This window comes from Marmota marmota, unplaced genomic scaffold (genome assembly GCF_001458135.2).
Source record: "Marmota marmota marmota unplaced genomic scaffold, marMar, whole genome shotgun sequence".
Taxonomy (NCBI): domain Eukaryota; kingdom Metazoa; phylum Chordata; class Mammalia; order Rodentia; family Sciuridae; genus Marmota; species Marmota marmota.
In genome coordinates this window covers 7025170-7040912 of record NW_025999891.1, presented here as the reverse complement: position 1 = coordinate 7040912, position 15743 = coordinate 7025170, and the positions used below count along the sequence as shown (strand labels likewise).

The following is a 15743-nucleotide window of genomic DNA, read 5'->3' as shown; positions in this document are numbered from 1 at the left end:
TTCCTGTTATCACCTCTCTTCTCACGGTCCTCTGTGAACTAGTATCATTGTCAGAGGCACACTAAACTGGTAAGATACGCCAGAGAGTGTGACTGTCCAGGATACAAACCCAGAGGTGGCTGCCTATTAAAAGCATGTGTTGCTTGGCTTTCTGGTTGCCTTCAGTCAAACCTTCTGCTCATGATAAAAATGAAATTCATATTTTTTCTTATAAATTTGTATTTTAAAACACTTTTAGGAATAGACTTGAAATATTCTGAGTTTTTGTAACTTTCTGAGTTTATAAATTTGCCATGCCATAAAAAATAAAGTCGGGGTTGGGGATTTAGCTCAGTGGCAGAGCACTTGCCCAGCACATGCAAGGTCCTGAGTTCAATCCTTGGCCCTGGAAATGAATAGAAAAAAATAATACTAAAGTCAATATTTACTTTTATATCAACATAATAGCAGTAAAAAGCTATTTGAAATGCTATATTTAAATTACTTTTATATTCCTTCCTACATTCCTATTTTCCACCTCTTCTCATTCAGGAGAAAAAAGAGACATTGGTATAATAAATAGCTTTCCTGCCTCAGATTAAATCTTTTGTCTTCCATCATATGTTAAATATTAGAACACCATAAAAAATTCATTGAAGGACATTAGCACAAATTTTATCTATTTACAAATATACCAGAGTTATCAGTTACTTTATGAAAGAGCTACCTATAGTTTGATTTAAATAGTGAACACTCGTGACATATTTAATATGTAATTCAATTAAGTTAAGTGAAGCTTTCAAAGAATGTATTGGATGTATTATAGTACAAAGTAGAATTGAAGCTTAAATTTTTAAAGCAATTTTTATCCTAAAACTTGTCATTCAGACTTGAACCCCCAGCCAGCCACTCTTCTCCCGACTTCAAATATATCCTTTCACAATCAGAGTATCAAGTTCCAAGGGCATAGTTGATAAAGGCAAAGTAACATGCAGTAAGTTATTCCAAACATCTGAAAAAGATCAATAGCCCTAAAAAGGGGGAAAAAAAATCTTAGCTAAATAAGCCAAAGAAATGTATATTCAGGAGAGAGCAGTAGGCTGTAACCCCAAGGTGACAGCTACTGAGCAGTGTCCATTCCCCAGAAAATTAGAATCTCTATTCTAGGTATTTCTTTAAAACCTCAATCTTCTAGGCATAGTGGCACTTTCTCTAAAAATTTAAAAATAAAAAGAGCGTCATGGTGTGATAAGCACCGCATCTCCACCACCCAGCCTGGTTGTCAGCAATTGCCTCTCATACCATCTGGGCCTACCCATCTGCCCCCAGGTTATTTTGAAGCAAATCCCAGGTACCCTGTTATTTCATCTATGAAAATTTCAGTGCTTTTATCTTAAACACCTTCAAAAACCATAACCATAGTACTATTATTATCACATTCCAAAAATTAGCAAAAATTCCTTGATGATCATCAGGTGTATAATTAGTGTGCACATTTCACATTTGCTCAATGGCCTTTCAGTTGTTGTTCTACAGTTTGTTTGAATATGGATCCACTGAGGGTTTTGCATTATGATAGCTCTTTCACACACACAGATTTCTCCTCCCTCCCTCTGCCTCTCCCTCTCTCCCCCTCTCCCCGCCCTCCCCCTTTGCAGTCTTTTGTGGAAGAGAGCTTGTGTTCTGTGGTGTTTCCCACAGTCTGGATCTTGCTAATCCCATTCCTGAGGTGCCATTTAATACGTCTCTGTTCTTTGTGTGTCTTGTATAGTGGTGGTTAGATCTAGAGCCTTGACTGGACTCAAGATCAGTTTTTTCCACATTCTGATTTGTGGACTGTGTGTGAACTTCTGTCAGGAGGTTCATAAATGCCTGGTTATCTTTCTGATTCATCCACTTTTAAGATCTTTTGACAATGTAGTTTACAAGTCATTTTAAATATTGAGAACTTAACACTCAAGTGAACTCTCAGAGCCCATTTAAAATGTAATTCAATCCAATTAAGTTTATATGGAGTTTTCTAAGAATGTATCTGTTGTATAATACACAATATAACTGAAGCTTAAGGGGTTTGATAGCAAATTTAAACAAAATTTGCTACTCAGATATGATTCAGAGATAACTGATCAAAGTTATCCTTCCTAACAATCAGAGTATCAAATCCCACAGGCATACTTGTTAACACTGTAGTATTTGGAATGGAGACCAGAGCCCATACCCCTAAGCTATCCCATCACTTCTCTCCTGGCTCTTGCATCCCTGAAAAAACAAAAACAAAAATAAAAACTCCTGGAAATGCCAGGCTACTGGGAGGAACTGGTTTGAAAACCATTACTTTAAACAATATGTGAAGCAGAATTAAATTTACAAACTAAGAGTTTCTAGAAGTTTCTAGAATCTTCAGTAAAGACCAAGCACTTTGGGGTAATACAATTTGAATTTTAAGGTAATTCTTTTGTTTCAAGACAAAACAGTCTTTCATTCTAAAGTTTAAGGTGTCAGCTATTAATTAATATAGAATTCTTTTTAGTATTTTTAGAATATTTTTTCCAAAGATGGAAATAATTTTTTCATCATGACAATCAAAAATGTCTCCTGACATTGCCAAATGTCCCTTGAGAGGCAAAATCACCCCCAGTTGAGACTTAGACAAACCAGAAAAAGTATAAAAAGAGGGGAAAAGCCACCTAGATTGTAGGCTTTCAGTCCATGGGATACAGAAGACAATATGCAAGCTGAATTTGGAGCTGAAAGCCACAAATAACCAGTTAAAAGTCCTTGAATTTTTAAAGCATGGGACAGGGGTACTTGAGACATGTTAGTGTTTCCTTACAGGTATATAGACCTGGTAGAAGGTAATAGAGACAGGTTAGGTATACCTCCTGCACAAGATGGGACACATCTACACGTAAGATTCAAATGTCTGCTAATGAGCTGTCCCTCTGGGACACGTGGCTTGCCTGAGTTAGGCCTGTGTGTGCTCTCTGTGTGTGGTGGTCGGTGCACTGCAGGCCATCAGGACAGTTGTAAGAGAGGAATTTTGTCCAAAGCTTGTATATATTGAAGTAGCTAAAAAGACAGAAGTTTTTATAACTTAATTCAGCTCATAGAAATAAACAAAAAGTGTATTCTCATCTTTTATAGATATGTACATCTCAAAATTAATTTTGTATATTCAGAAAAAAATGTCAAAATTCTGTTAGACTCATATTCTTTTTAACTTTTCAGAATCTGAAGGAAAAGGTCTTTGGCTTTTAGTCTTAAGGTCATATAACTAAAAGTGCAAGTTCTGTGTAATACTTTATCTTCATGATGGAGTAGTATGTCAAATAAAACTTGAAGGTTATTTGTTAGGGAAAGCTGGGTCTTGTGGTTATCAGAAAATGGATTGGGGAGAACATGAAGGAGGAGATTTGGGAATACAATATGGCGACAGGATCAAAAGAAGAATTCATAAGAAGAGAATATTGTCTACTTTATAACTTTTGCCTCTCTGACAAAGAGTTTCATGATATAAAGATAACAAAGAAATTTTAAAATAAACTCTGTTTATTACAGAGTTCACATACTCTGTTCGAATGTGTGCTCATTCCTCATTAACACTGTTCACACAGTTCACATCAGGGGAGTCAAACATGCTCCAGAAACCAGTGGAGGCATCTTTGTGTTCCACCTGCACTGGTCTCTGTTCACTTAGAGAATTGCTTTCTCACTGTGTCCTACAGATTGACTACTTCAACAATCAGATCATTGTGGACCTTGTGGAGCAGCAGCACAAAGGCATCATTGCCATCCTAGATGATGCTTGCATGAATGTCGGCAAAGTCACTGATGAAATGTTCCTTGAGGCACTGAACAGTAAATTGGGCAAACATGGTCATTTCTCCAGCCGAAAGGTAATGTGCTTAATGAGATCTTCCTCTCATTTTGATCTGTCAGATTTTGCTCATTGTTTGACAGAGTTAAATTACTTTACATATTGGATTTAAAAGAATGTCCACTCGAATAAGGAGAAAAGCCATAAGCATCATTGAATGATTTATTGGCATGGTTAGTTCTGCCTCTCTGGTTTATAGAATGACAAGATTGATAAAATCATAGCGTTGTCCAGGAGAGGGAGCTCCAGACCATTTTATTTGCTAGAAATGGGGAAAATGAGCATGATTCTTTGGAAAGCATGATGTCATTGGCAGCCAATAGGTGCAGAGTCCTGGTTCATGTGCTAGAATTTTACTCCTGCATCTGATAATTCTGGCACAGAAAATAGCTTTTGTCCTTGACTTTTCACTGTAATCCTCATTTGCAAGATGCGGTGTGTGCTCTGCCATGGTTCTTCCGACTATGTGACTTTCTTGAAAACAGGAAAAATTGAAACTATAATTCTGGGTATCACAGGGAAACTCATTGCTTGAGCAAACGGGAATCCTTTTTGCTCTCATTTTTCACAATCCAAAACTGTCACAAGCAAATCACTTTTCTGTAATAACTGATGGCAGTTGTGGTAATCAGACCTCTGTGTCGGGCCCTGCTGTTAGTATTTGTTCAGGATCTGTGTTGAGGAGGGGCATGTCACCATCACTCCTGGCCTTCTCCACACATACAAGCTTGCCTAGCAGCCATAACCTGAAGGAGAACACCTCCCTGCTCCTTCATGTCCTTAAATAAAAGGGCAAACATTTCTGCTCCTCTATTATTTTATAAATCTATGACATGCTGCCATTTTTTAGCATGAATAAATCTATTTTCTAACTTTGTTGCCTTTGAAATTATATAATCAGAACAGGGAATTCCACAGTTATCTAGTCAAAGCACATATCATCAAGAAATTGATTACTGACTGAGGTATGTTTCTGGCTCATTATTTGGGAGATATTCTCCTTAGGCTGTTACTGAGGATTGACTTGTAACCTGCTACAAATTGGCCTACAAACATCTCAGACCAGTCTTCGACATTAGGGTTCTGGGCTAGGAATACTCAGTCATTCCCCACTTGAATCCCAAATAATTATCAAGTGCTTCTCATTTTCCAGGTGGAGGCAGAGCAGTAAGCAAAGTTAGAAGCAACCTAAATGATTTAGAGTGACACATTTAAAAAATGGAGTGATTGCATGGGAAAGGCCTTATCTTTGATGGATACTTTATAAATGCCTGTTGTAATTACAAGTCAGATTGTGGAGAACCCCTAGACCCACCCACCAAATGATAGACATTCATCGGTATTTGTGAAGTTAAATTGAATTGATCACGATCATGCCAAATAATTGCATTCTTTTTTTTTTTTTTTTTTTTTGGCTTTTCAAACAGACCCATACTTTAATAGATCCTTGATTTATGACAATGTAAGTTTCAGACTTCTCAATAATTGATAATTAGAAATTCATGAGAAAATAAAATGAATCAGAATCCCTACTACACACATGTATAATCTATTTTAGGTGCCTTAGAGACCTCAGTAGAGAAGTTAAAACTATAAACATTTTAGAAAATAAAGCAGAATATTCATGACCCTGTGATAGTGAAATATTTCTTAAATAAGAAAGAAAAAAATCCTGTAGTGGAAAAATAAGGCAAACTGAGCTATTTTCAAAGTAGTTGGTGGAAGACCTCAGAGTACCCTCGGCAAACTGTTTCAGTTTGTGACAGTCAGTCGTGTTGAAAATCAGCTTTTATTTAAAAAAAAAAAATCCTTTCTTCTAATACATCTTATTTAAATCTTCATTTAAATAAATACCCATGAGTCACACATGAGAAGTCAAGCCCACCTTATTGTAAAACCATCTTTCACCTTGGCCATTTCTATACTTGAGTTAAATTTGTCTACAAATATTTTGAAATATAATCTTACTCTTCAGAGAAACTGTTCATAATTTTTTAAACACTTGCTACTGATTTGATAGAAAATGCTAATTAGTGATTTATCTGTGATGTTCCCACCCCACTCCCAAATTGTGGAGCTCTGATTTCCAAACTATCAGGCAAATGGCTCCTTCTTCTTTTTTCTGGGATCCCCAGGACAAGTACTGAGATGTGGACTTTTAAAGTGTGCTCTTTTCTGGGATTTTTGCTTAATGAAGAAAAGAAATGAAATAACCAAGTGTCAAGATATTTTTAATCACTATGTACTGTTTTGTTATATAATGCCATTAACCTGTATGATCATCATTTGCCACTGATTAACTCGACTTAATGGCATATTAAAGAAAGGGTTTCTGGCATATAATGTTTATTCACTTATGGACTAAACTACTTCTTTGATGAATTAAAGTTACCATGGAGAGGCATGCAATAACCCAATAAATTATAAAATACTTTTAAAGTAAAAAGTTAAATTATAGGGGCTGAGGTTGTGGCTCAGCGGTAGAATGCTTGCCTAGTATGTGCGAGGCACTGGGTTCAATCCTCAGCACCACATAAAAAGAAAACAAATAAAATAAAGGTATTGTGTCCAACTACAACTAAAAAAATAAAGTTTAAAAAAAGTTAAATTATAAATATATAATTATTGCCACAAATAAAAAACGAAAGAACCCTTTTTGTGTTCAGATCAATTGAGACTTTTACAGTGTATCCAAAATGTAAGGATATTTCATTAGCCTGTGTTGTGGTGCACACTTGTAATCCCAGCTACTCAGGAGTCAGAGGCAGGAGGATTGCAAGCTCAGGGCCAGCTTTGGCAACTGGGAAACCCCCTGTCTCAAAAATGTAAAATTTTTAAGTGCTGGGAGCATAGTTGAGTTGGTGGAGTGCCCCAGTGTTCAAAGTCCCTAGTAGACACTCGCGCGCGCATGTGCACACACACTCACACGCACACACACACACATTTCATCACTTGGGTTCTTTTCCTTTTATAAATAAAAGGGTTTGTGAAAGGAGTTAGTAAGAGGGAAAAATAAGAGAAATTGCATATTTTGAAGATTCTTCCGTATATAGATGCTTTGGTTCACTCAACTCTCAAAAACTCTGAGAAGAGAGAAAGGGTGGGTAGTTAGTAATGCCCAGATGTGAACCTTGGAAGTCTTGTTCTAATTTCCCATAATTATTCATTTGTCAAATTAATAACTATTCCTTTAGCGATTGGGGTTGTTTGCTCTCCAACATTAGAATCTCCGTGGGTTTTGCGTGTAACTGCAGCCAGCGCTGGGGGGAGTCTTGATGACTGCTTTAGAGCCTGTAGGACATCCAGCCATCTTCCCAGGGCAAAGGTGCTCCTGGAAGGGAAGACAGCAGAAGGTTATGGAGACCCCTGGGGCACACACGAGCTGCCTTTCCATAGCTATTCCCCTTCCCTGACAAAGAGCTGCACACAGTAGGTCTCCTGTGAACTGGAGTCCTCGAGCGGCAGGCAGAGGAGCCAGGTCCCATGAACATGCGAGAGCACAGGCGTTATGTGGGTTCCCGAGTCCTCCCAGGGCTGCCCTGGGGAAGCTGCATGGTCCTGTGCCAGTTACCTGGCCTCTTGGAGCCTCAGTCGCCAGGTGTGTCAGAGAGAGGCCCTAGTACTTATTTTAAGTGTAGGTTATGAGGACAGAATGAGATGTGTGCACCTCACAGATAATAAGTGCTCAGTGTGGGTCTCCTTAGGTGGAAGATGGAGGAGAGAAAACATAGCTGGTTGTAGCCGAGATTGAAGTGACAGATGACAGCAGAGGTTGTTTCTCTCAGGGATCCACACTTCTTCCCTCACCTGGCCTCCCATCCCCTAGACACTAACCTCTGCATCCAGCTAGTCCCTAGGGGAGTCATCCACGTCTTCCCAGCTGGGGCCTGGAGCTGCCACACTTCACTTCCACTGTCCAGAATGTGGTCACGTGACCATATCAATTGCAAGAGTGGCTGGCAAATGGAGTCTAGCTATGTGGATTTTTTGTGAAAGTCCATAGTTCTTACCACATAAGCCCCACATAATGTGATTTTACTCATGATACCATCATTTGTGACACTAATATCATCTCATATGAAGTTGTAATGTACCTTTAGGAAAGCAAAAGTGTCTATTTTCAAAATAATCTCCTCCCTCTCTTAGGTCTGTGCCTCAGACAAAATCCTGGAGTTTGATCGGGATTTTCGAATCCGGCATTATGCAGGCGATGTGGTGTGAGTATCTTACGGGAGTGGCTAGCATGATGATTTGCATGCAACCTTGCTTCAGAAAATGCAGTCTGGGAAACTACCAAGTGTTTGCCTTTTCGTTTGCATTTTTGATCATTTTTTGTGTCAGTATATTTTTATCTTTTCATTTGAAAAAAAAAAGACACACAACACAGCTTCATTCATTCCTTGCTTTTCAAACATTAAGCACACACTGTATGCCTGTGCACAGTTCTTGGTATTCAGCAACAATCAGTGGATGGATCAGTAAATCATGCAAATTTGTTAAGGATTGGGATAGAGATGTGGATAAAATGGGATCTGTTCAGAAGAAACTAGCAGTTTAATGGAGATATAAGCAGATACATCATCAAGTCATTATGATGGAAAAAGTAAAGAGTTAAACTGGAGAGGCACAGAGCATTATGGGAGCAGTGAGGAAGGATAATGAACCCAGCGCAGGGAGGGTAGAGAAGTCTTGCTGGAGGAAGCAATATCAGAGGGAGAAACGAGGGCATATTCAAGTAGAAGCAGCCGCAGACACGAAAAGGCCCAGCGGCTAGATCATCCCTGTACTGAAGAGCTACCAGTAGCCAGATATCTACATAGGCAGAGCTGTTTTACTGTACTATTTTTCAAAAATCATTGAAAAAGTAAAATTCTTATACATCACATTTTCTGATTATCTTACAGTAAAAATAGAAATGGATGAAAAAATGTAACTATGTTATGTGAACTATGGCATATGAAGTTCCAAGTGCTCCTGTCACAAATTATCACAAATCAGTGGCTTAAAACAACGGATGCATTCTTCCACAGTTCTGGAGGCAGGGACACACCCTCCGGAGGCTCCTCCTTTTCCAGCTTGTGGCTTGTAGTCACATCACTCGAATCTCTGCCTCCATGGTCTTTGAATGCTGGGAAATTCTTTCATAGAAAAAAGTGGGAACGGTGCTAAAAAATATTCAAGAAATAGCAACTAGGTTCCTTTGATTGGGGTGTATCCTTTTAGCCTCCTCTTTGGTATGCCTGTCTTAAAACTCCCTCTGCCTAAAGGAGAAGAGGAGGGGAGTGGGCAATACTGAGGAATAATATTGGCCAAACTTATTGCATGCATGTATGAATATGTAACAACAAATCCCACCATGATGTACAACTCTAGTGCACCAATAAAAAAAAAAAAAGTGGAAAAATTGTGAAGTCAACAACTAAAAAATGAAAAGCCAGGAGTATTTAAAGAAATAAAAATTAAAAAAATTAAAACCTCCCCATCTTTATCTTAAAAGGACATGATGATGTCATGATAGGCCTATCTGAATAATATAGGATAAGCTCCTCCTCTCAACATCCTTAACATATTCAGAGAAGATGACTTTCCCTGAGCTCCAGGGAGTTTGATCTGGTTATCTTTTGTTGGAGGTCATTTCTCAGCTTACTGTTTCGGATGTGTTGTTCGCTGTTTGTTGAACACTGCTCCTCATCTTATAGTTTAAAGTAGTCTTTTCCTTTTTGCTTTTTTTTTTTTTTTTTGCATTAGGAATTCTTTCCATATAACCTATTACAGGAAGAGATTAAACAAGAACAAAAGCAAATGGTCTTCTCTATAAATGCTGAAAAGATATTTGAAGAAATTTTAATAGCTATTCCTGATTTAAATTAAAACTCTAAAATGATAAAATAATACGGCTCAAGATTATCATCCCATCTGTCAAACTCGCCGTCAGTGCTGCAGTGGCACCTTTTTCCACTTTTCTGGTCCTGTTCCCAGGCCCAGAACACTGAGGAAAGAAGATCCAGTACCTTACAGATAGCCCCTGCTGAAAATCCAAGCTGTACTCACAGAGCACTGTCTCAGAACTCAGAATGGCATAAACCCAAAGCTGGACAGAGGCCTCTGAGACCCCCCAAGTCCAGCCTCCTTACTTTACAGAGAAAGAATCTTAGAAGAATGAGTAAAAGTCATACCCAATGTTACATACCAAGTTTATGGAAGAACTGAGACAGTAGGTTTCCAGACTCCCAGTCAGAACTCTAGTTGATATTTAATGCCTCAGATTTCTTCTTCTCTCCCTAAGCCCTTCATCCTCTTCTAGTTTTTACTGAGTGTCTTCTGTATACACAATACTCTATAAGGCATGGTCCCTGCCCACAAAAAGCTTTACATGAAAAATGCATCCAAACATATATGGTTATATGTGTACTTAGGCACACACACATATACATACGAGTATACAATAAAAGATGGTTTAAGTTATTGGCCATATGAACAATAAAAGTGTTATCTGAATTTGGAGTTAGGAAATGGCATGATACCTTATGCTATTGTAGTGAAGCTAAGAAGATTGATACTGGTTTTTGAATGCTGGGAAATTCTTTTATAGGAAAAAGTGGGAAAGGTGCTAAAAAAAAAATTCAGGAAAGAGCTACTAGGTTCCTTTGATTGGAATGTGTTCTTTTTTGTAGCACAGATGAGAAATGCCTGGAAAAGTAGGTTGAGATCAAATCACATTCTTGAAAGCCAAACTAACGACTTTGAAGTTGGAGTTGTGTGGGTTTCACAATAGATTGAGTCAGGTGACTTCAAGAGTTCAGTCAAAGTGATAAGAAGGTATTAGGGAGAAGACCTAGGGTGAGGCAGGCAAGGAGATGACTGTGGATGTCGTGACCTTGAAGTGCCCATGAGCAGCATACCCTGGAAGAATGTTCTTACAGAATTAAATATGTAAGGCAAGGGGACAGGAGTAGAAACCTGGGAGTTGTCTTCACTGATGGGATTGTCAAGGAAGAACATGTAGACAGGCAGAGGGCAAAACTGTTAAGGAGAACTCTACCGTTTGCTCAACCTCCTAGCCTCCGCTTGATCACCCCAGCCCCAGGACTCCTCCACCCCACTGCTGTGTGCTCCCCCTAGAGGCCATGCCTGTCACTGCAGCGGTGCAGCTCCCACACCTGCTCTTCTGGCCAACTGCAGCCTCAGCTGGGCTTTCAAGACCTCACTCTCTCCCTTCCTCCAAACCACGAATACGGGGCTCACTTCTCTCCAGAACTCCCTGCCTATGCCTGCTCCCACCCCTTCACTCTGCTGTTTCCCTGTGTGATCTGCCTGCTTTTTTCTCCTCTGCTTACCCAATTCTTGCCGTCCTTGCAGTTCTTCTTGGATTCTTTACCCTACCCTGAGCACTGAGTGGTCCTTAGGCAGTCGCTTGGCCTCCCTACGGAAGAAACATTGGTGCCTGTATGTGGCTGCTTTGCCTTTCTCTTAGGAATGCTGGGTGATAAAGACAGCTCTCTGTTTTGAAGTCGTCTTCTTGAGGTAAGCAATGAACAATAGGAAATAATGGTCTTAATCAGAATGGATAGGACTGATGTTGGCTCTCCTTCTGAAGAGGAGGAACAAAGTCCCTTCTATTTAGTGGGCAAATTTGGTGTCCCTGGACCCACAACCAGGTGGACAGTACCAGCCGTTTCGATGATTGATTGCATATTCAACAGTGGAGAGGCTTGTAAACTTCTAGAAAAGCTGAAATATGGCTCTTGCATGGCGAATGACTCATGTTTTCTGTGTTTTCTTTCTACTAGCTATTCTGTCATTGGCTTTATTGACAAAAATAAGGATACTTTATTTCAAGATTTCAAGCGTCTTATGTATAACAGGTATGATTAATATTTTACTGATTATCTTTAAGCTCTCTGACAGATATTACACAATGTATATATACAGGCACATTATTATTTTATGTGACTATTTTAAGAGTTTCTGGCAGGTTTTCTAGTTCTACTTTGTTGTGCTTAATGAGTGAAACAGTACATGACCTTACAATGATAAAATCTATAAACTTAGGAAGGAACCTGCTATTAATATGGTTTTCTTTGATCTCCCTTGGGTTGCCACCATTTCTCTGTTTACTGTCTCTGTCGTCCCCTACCAGTGTACTCAGCAGTCCCCAGGCCAGGCTAGTGGAGGCAGAAGTGTCAGGCAACCTGTAGCCCAACTGAAAGTTTTGCACACTCACATTCCCACTGCAGGGTCCTTGTCCCCAAACAAGAGACCACTCTGATGTCAGACTGGCATCTAGGGTCAGGGCTCTGATCCTGGCTGCGCAGACAGAATTTTCCCATGAACCAACTGGGTATAATAAAAGCTGGACAAAATAAAACCAGACAAATGACAGCAAGTTAAACCCTATACAGAACGAAGGCTTAGAAGGAAGAAAGGAAATTCTTGGCCAGCTTCTTATAGATTCAAGAACTCTATTTACTTTTTTATAAAAGTCTATTCAGTCAGTTGGTCAGTAGATCATCAAAAACATATTGATCACCTTCCAGCCACACATTCTTCTGTGCTTTAGGACATGACAGTGAAAACAACTTGGACAAAGCCACTGCCCTCATGGAGCTAATAGTCTAGTGGAGGTGACAGTTAATAAACAAGGAAACAAATGACTTTCAGGTCTGACAAGTGCTGTGCAGAATAATAAAGTAGGTCAGAGTACCAGTGAAGGGCAGCGGAGCAGAGGCAGGCAGGGAGGCCAGGCGTGAATGAGGGAGGGAGGAGCCAAGGCTCTGAAACAACAGAGGGAGCTGAGCGGACTGACAGCAGGAAGGACCACAAGAAGGCCAGGCTGGCTGAAACCCAGGGTGCAGATGCAGAGAGCTCCTGGGGCGGTGGGGAGGCTCAGGGTGCTGCAGTCCCAGACCAGCCTGTCCTTGGCTCACCGCTGGCCTCTACCCTGCTGCATTCCATCTCTTCCTTCTGCAGCCCTTATGTTGAGCACCTAGGGAACGGAAATTTACTCAGTTTCATACCGGGGAAAGGAAAGTAGGTAAAATGGTGGCAGCGTAAGCACAATCCTCACTAAATGCCGGAGTTAATTCTTTTCTTTTTCAACCTCCAAGTTTTTTAGAAAAATTTTCTTCTGATAGAGTTTCCAGGAAGGAAGCAACATTTTGAGTTCCAATTACTTTAAAATGAAAAGTACCCAAAATGAAATAGGAAGAAAATCACAGTTGAGATCACCACACATTTTTTAAAATATCTCCACAGAGTCAAATAATGAATATGTAATTTTTAACATGGAAATTGGGCTGAAATACGTTTTTAGAATCAGATTGCAACAGTCCTAGTGACATAGCAATAAAATACCATAACTGCCAGAGCTATCTGTAAACGTGTTCATAAATTCAACTACACTAATGGGATTTGCTAGAAGACAGTGTAAAAATGACTATTTTATATATCCCTACCTATATTTTTTTCAAAGAGCTGCTTTTTGTAGTTTTATCTATTCTGTATGAATATTTCTTTCAATCAGAAGACATTTTTACTTTCTTGTTTTCTGCCATGATTTTGAGGATATTTTTCCTATGGTTTGTCCCCTTTTGGGGGGACGGGGCACTAGGGACTGAACTCAGGGGCACTCGACCACTGAGCCACATCCCCCACCCTATTTTGTGTTTTATTTAGAGACAGGGTCTCACTGAGTTGCTTGGTGCCTCATTTTTGCTAAGGCTGGCTTTGATCTCACGATCCTCCTGCCTCAGCCTTCCGAACTACTGGGATTACAGGATGCACCACCGCCCCCGGCTCTCCTCATTTCTTAATCATCACAAAATCATTTTATGTATATATTTTAGGAGGCATTTGAAGGTTCTAGGTAACACTATAGATCTCACTTTAAAGAAATTTGAAGAAATTTTTAAACATGCTCTGCTTTAGAAAAGCTTGTGGTACAGTATTGGTCATTATAGCAGCATAATTTTCTGGATGGAACCATTTGTCCAGTTAGGACTTGTGGGTTCAGTCTGCAGTCCAGTTGGGATTCCCAGGACTCACTTTTGTGGAGTTGCTTAGCCATTTTTGTTCAAGTTATTTGAATGCAGCTTCTGAATTGCTCTTTCTGTGCTTCTCAGTTCAAATCCTGTGCTGAAGAATATGTGGCCTGAAGGCAAACTGAGCATTACAGAGGTGACCAAGCGACCTCTGACTGCAGCCACCTTGTTTAAGAATTCTATGATTGCTTTAGTTGACAACCTTGCTTCAAAGGTAATTATTTTCCTTTCTAAATATCCATTCTAACTCATAGATTTCCTCTTGATATATGTTAGAATGCATGTTATGATTTGCTTTTTAGGTAGTTATTTTAATCAAATTGGAGAACATATACTTAAAATTAGTGTTATGATAGAATTTTTCTTTAAAAAAACTGTCTGGATGAAATAATTGTTTGTATTGTAAATTTTCTTAATCTGAGTGTTTTGTTCTATTGTCACGGTCAAGAAGAAAACCTCAGCATGGTTTAAAGTGTATGTAGAGTATACCATTCTGACGAAATGAACTTCAGCCCTGTGCTAAAGAAAGGGAATGGCAAGAAACAAACAAACAAAAATTCTTGAGTTAAATTGTGGTACTGCATCATCATTGTGTTCAAAAATTAAATGACAAGCTGGGCACCGTGGGGTACATCTGTAATCCTAGCAGCTCAGGAGGCTGAGGCAGAAAGATCTCAAGTTCAAAGCCAGCCTCAGCAACTGTGAGACGCTAAGCAACTCAGTGAGACCCTGTTTCTAAATAAAATACAAAATAGGGCTGGGGATGTGGGTCAGTGGTTGAGTGCCCCTGAGTTCAATCCCCGGTACATGCCTTCGCCCCCCCACCCAAAAAAATGACCAGGGAGAATTTTAACATGACATTATTTAGTATTATACTTAGGCTATTTTAAATAGTTGATACATAAAGATGTGTTATGGACATTTATTTCTAGTTTTTGTTGTCCCTTTGATTCTAATACTGTTTGATAGCTTAAATCTGTTCCCCTCCCTTAAAGAACAGATTCCTACTCTTAACTGCTGATGTTGACAAGTTTGATAAATTAGGCAGCATTCTGGGACTTGTTATTTTTAGTTCTTCATTTTTATCTTTCTCGTCTGGTGTTTTTCCTGTGTTTGCTTCTCTGATGTTGTCTTTTTTAAATCAATTCCCTCTCTAAGAATTTAAATTGAAATCTATACTGTTTCTGGTACTTCACTGTGGATGAATTAGGCAAATGCTACAGGAGCGCATAGGTTCAGTAGCTATTTCTTTGCATCAGGATTCTTTGGCTTCAAGTGCCAGCAAATAAGCATAGTTGTTGGCTCATATGATCAGATCTCTAGAGGGGCAGGAGTAAGGAGCCCGCCACTGAAGGCTGGACTCCATTAGCAGTCCCTATCCTTGTCCCCCATGCCATCTTCAATCTACTTCGTCCATACAGAAGAAAGGTGCACTTAGAAGGGAGCCATGTGACACAAGAAAGAGCTGAGCACTGAGTCGTGTGAAAGGTGTTATTTAATAAACTGGAAGAAGAATCTTTTTTTTTTCTGAAATTGGTAAATGTTTGTTTAAAAAATAAGAATTCTAGAATCTTCTATAATATCTGTGTCAGGAATTGCATTCAGGTTTTAGTAAAAGAGATCCCCAAATTGTGGCATAAACAAAAGAGAAGTTCATTTCTTTTTTTTTTTTTCAGAATCTTTTTTTTTTTTTAATTTTTTATTGTGGGTTGTTCAAAACATTACAAATTTCTTGACATATCATATTCCACACTTTGATTCAAGTGGGTTATGAACTCCCACCTTCACCCCATACACAGATTGCAGAATCACATCAGTTACACATCCATTGATTTACATATTGCCAT

The 15743-nt window shown here is 39.2% G+C and overlaps 1 protein-coding gene across 2 annotated transcripts in view; it reads left to right on the top strand.

The window, feature by feature from the left end:
- The window catches only part of Myo1d (myosin ID), a 314007-nt gene that overhangs the window by 101839 nt on the left and 196425 nt on the right, over positions 1 to 15743 (top strand). Inside the window, exons 11-14 of one of the 2 annotated variants that reach the window (XM_015501192.2) lie at positions 3705 to 3875; positions 8003 to 8073; positions 11647 to 11721; positions 13978 to 14110. In XM_015501192.2, the coding sequence (XP_015356678.1) occupies positions 3705 to 3875; positions 8003 to 8073; positions 11647 to 11721; positions 13978 to 14110 (450 nt within the window). Of the gene's footprint in view, positions 1 to 3704; positions 3876 to 8002; positions 8074 to 11215; positions 11550 to 11646; positions 11722 to 13977; positions 14111 to 15743 lie in introns of those variants that run through there. The other variant, XM_048794873.1, reaches the window with a different exon arrangement.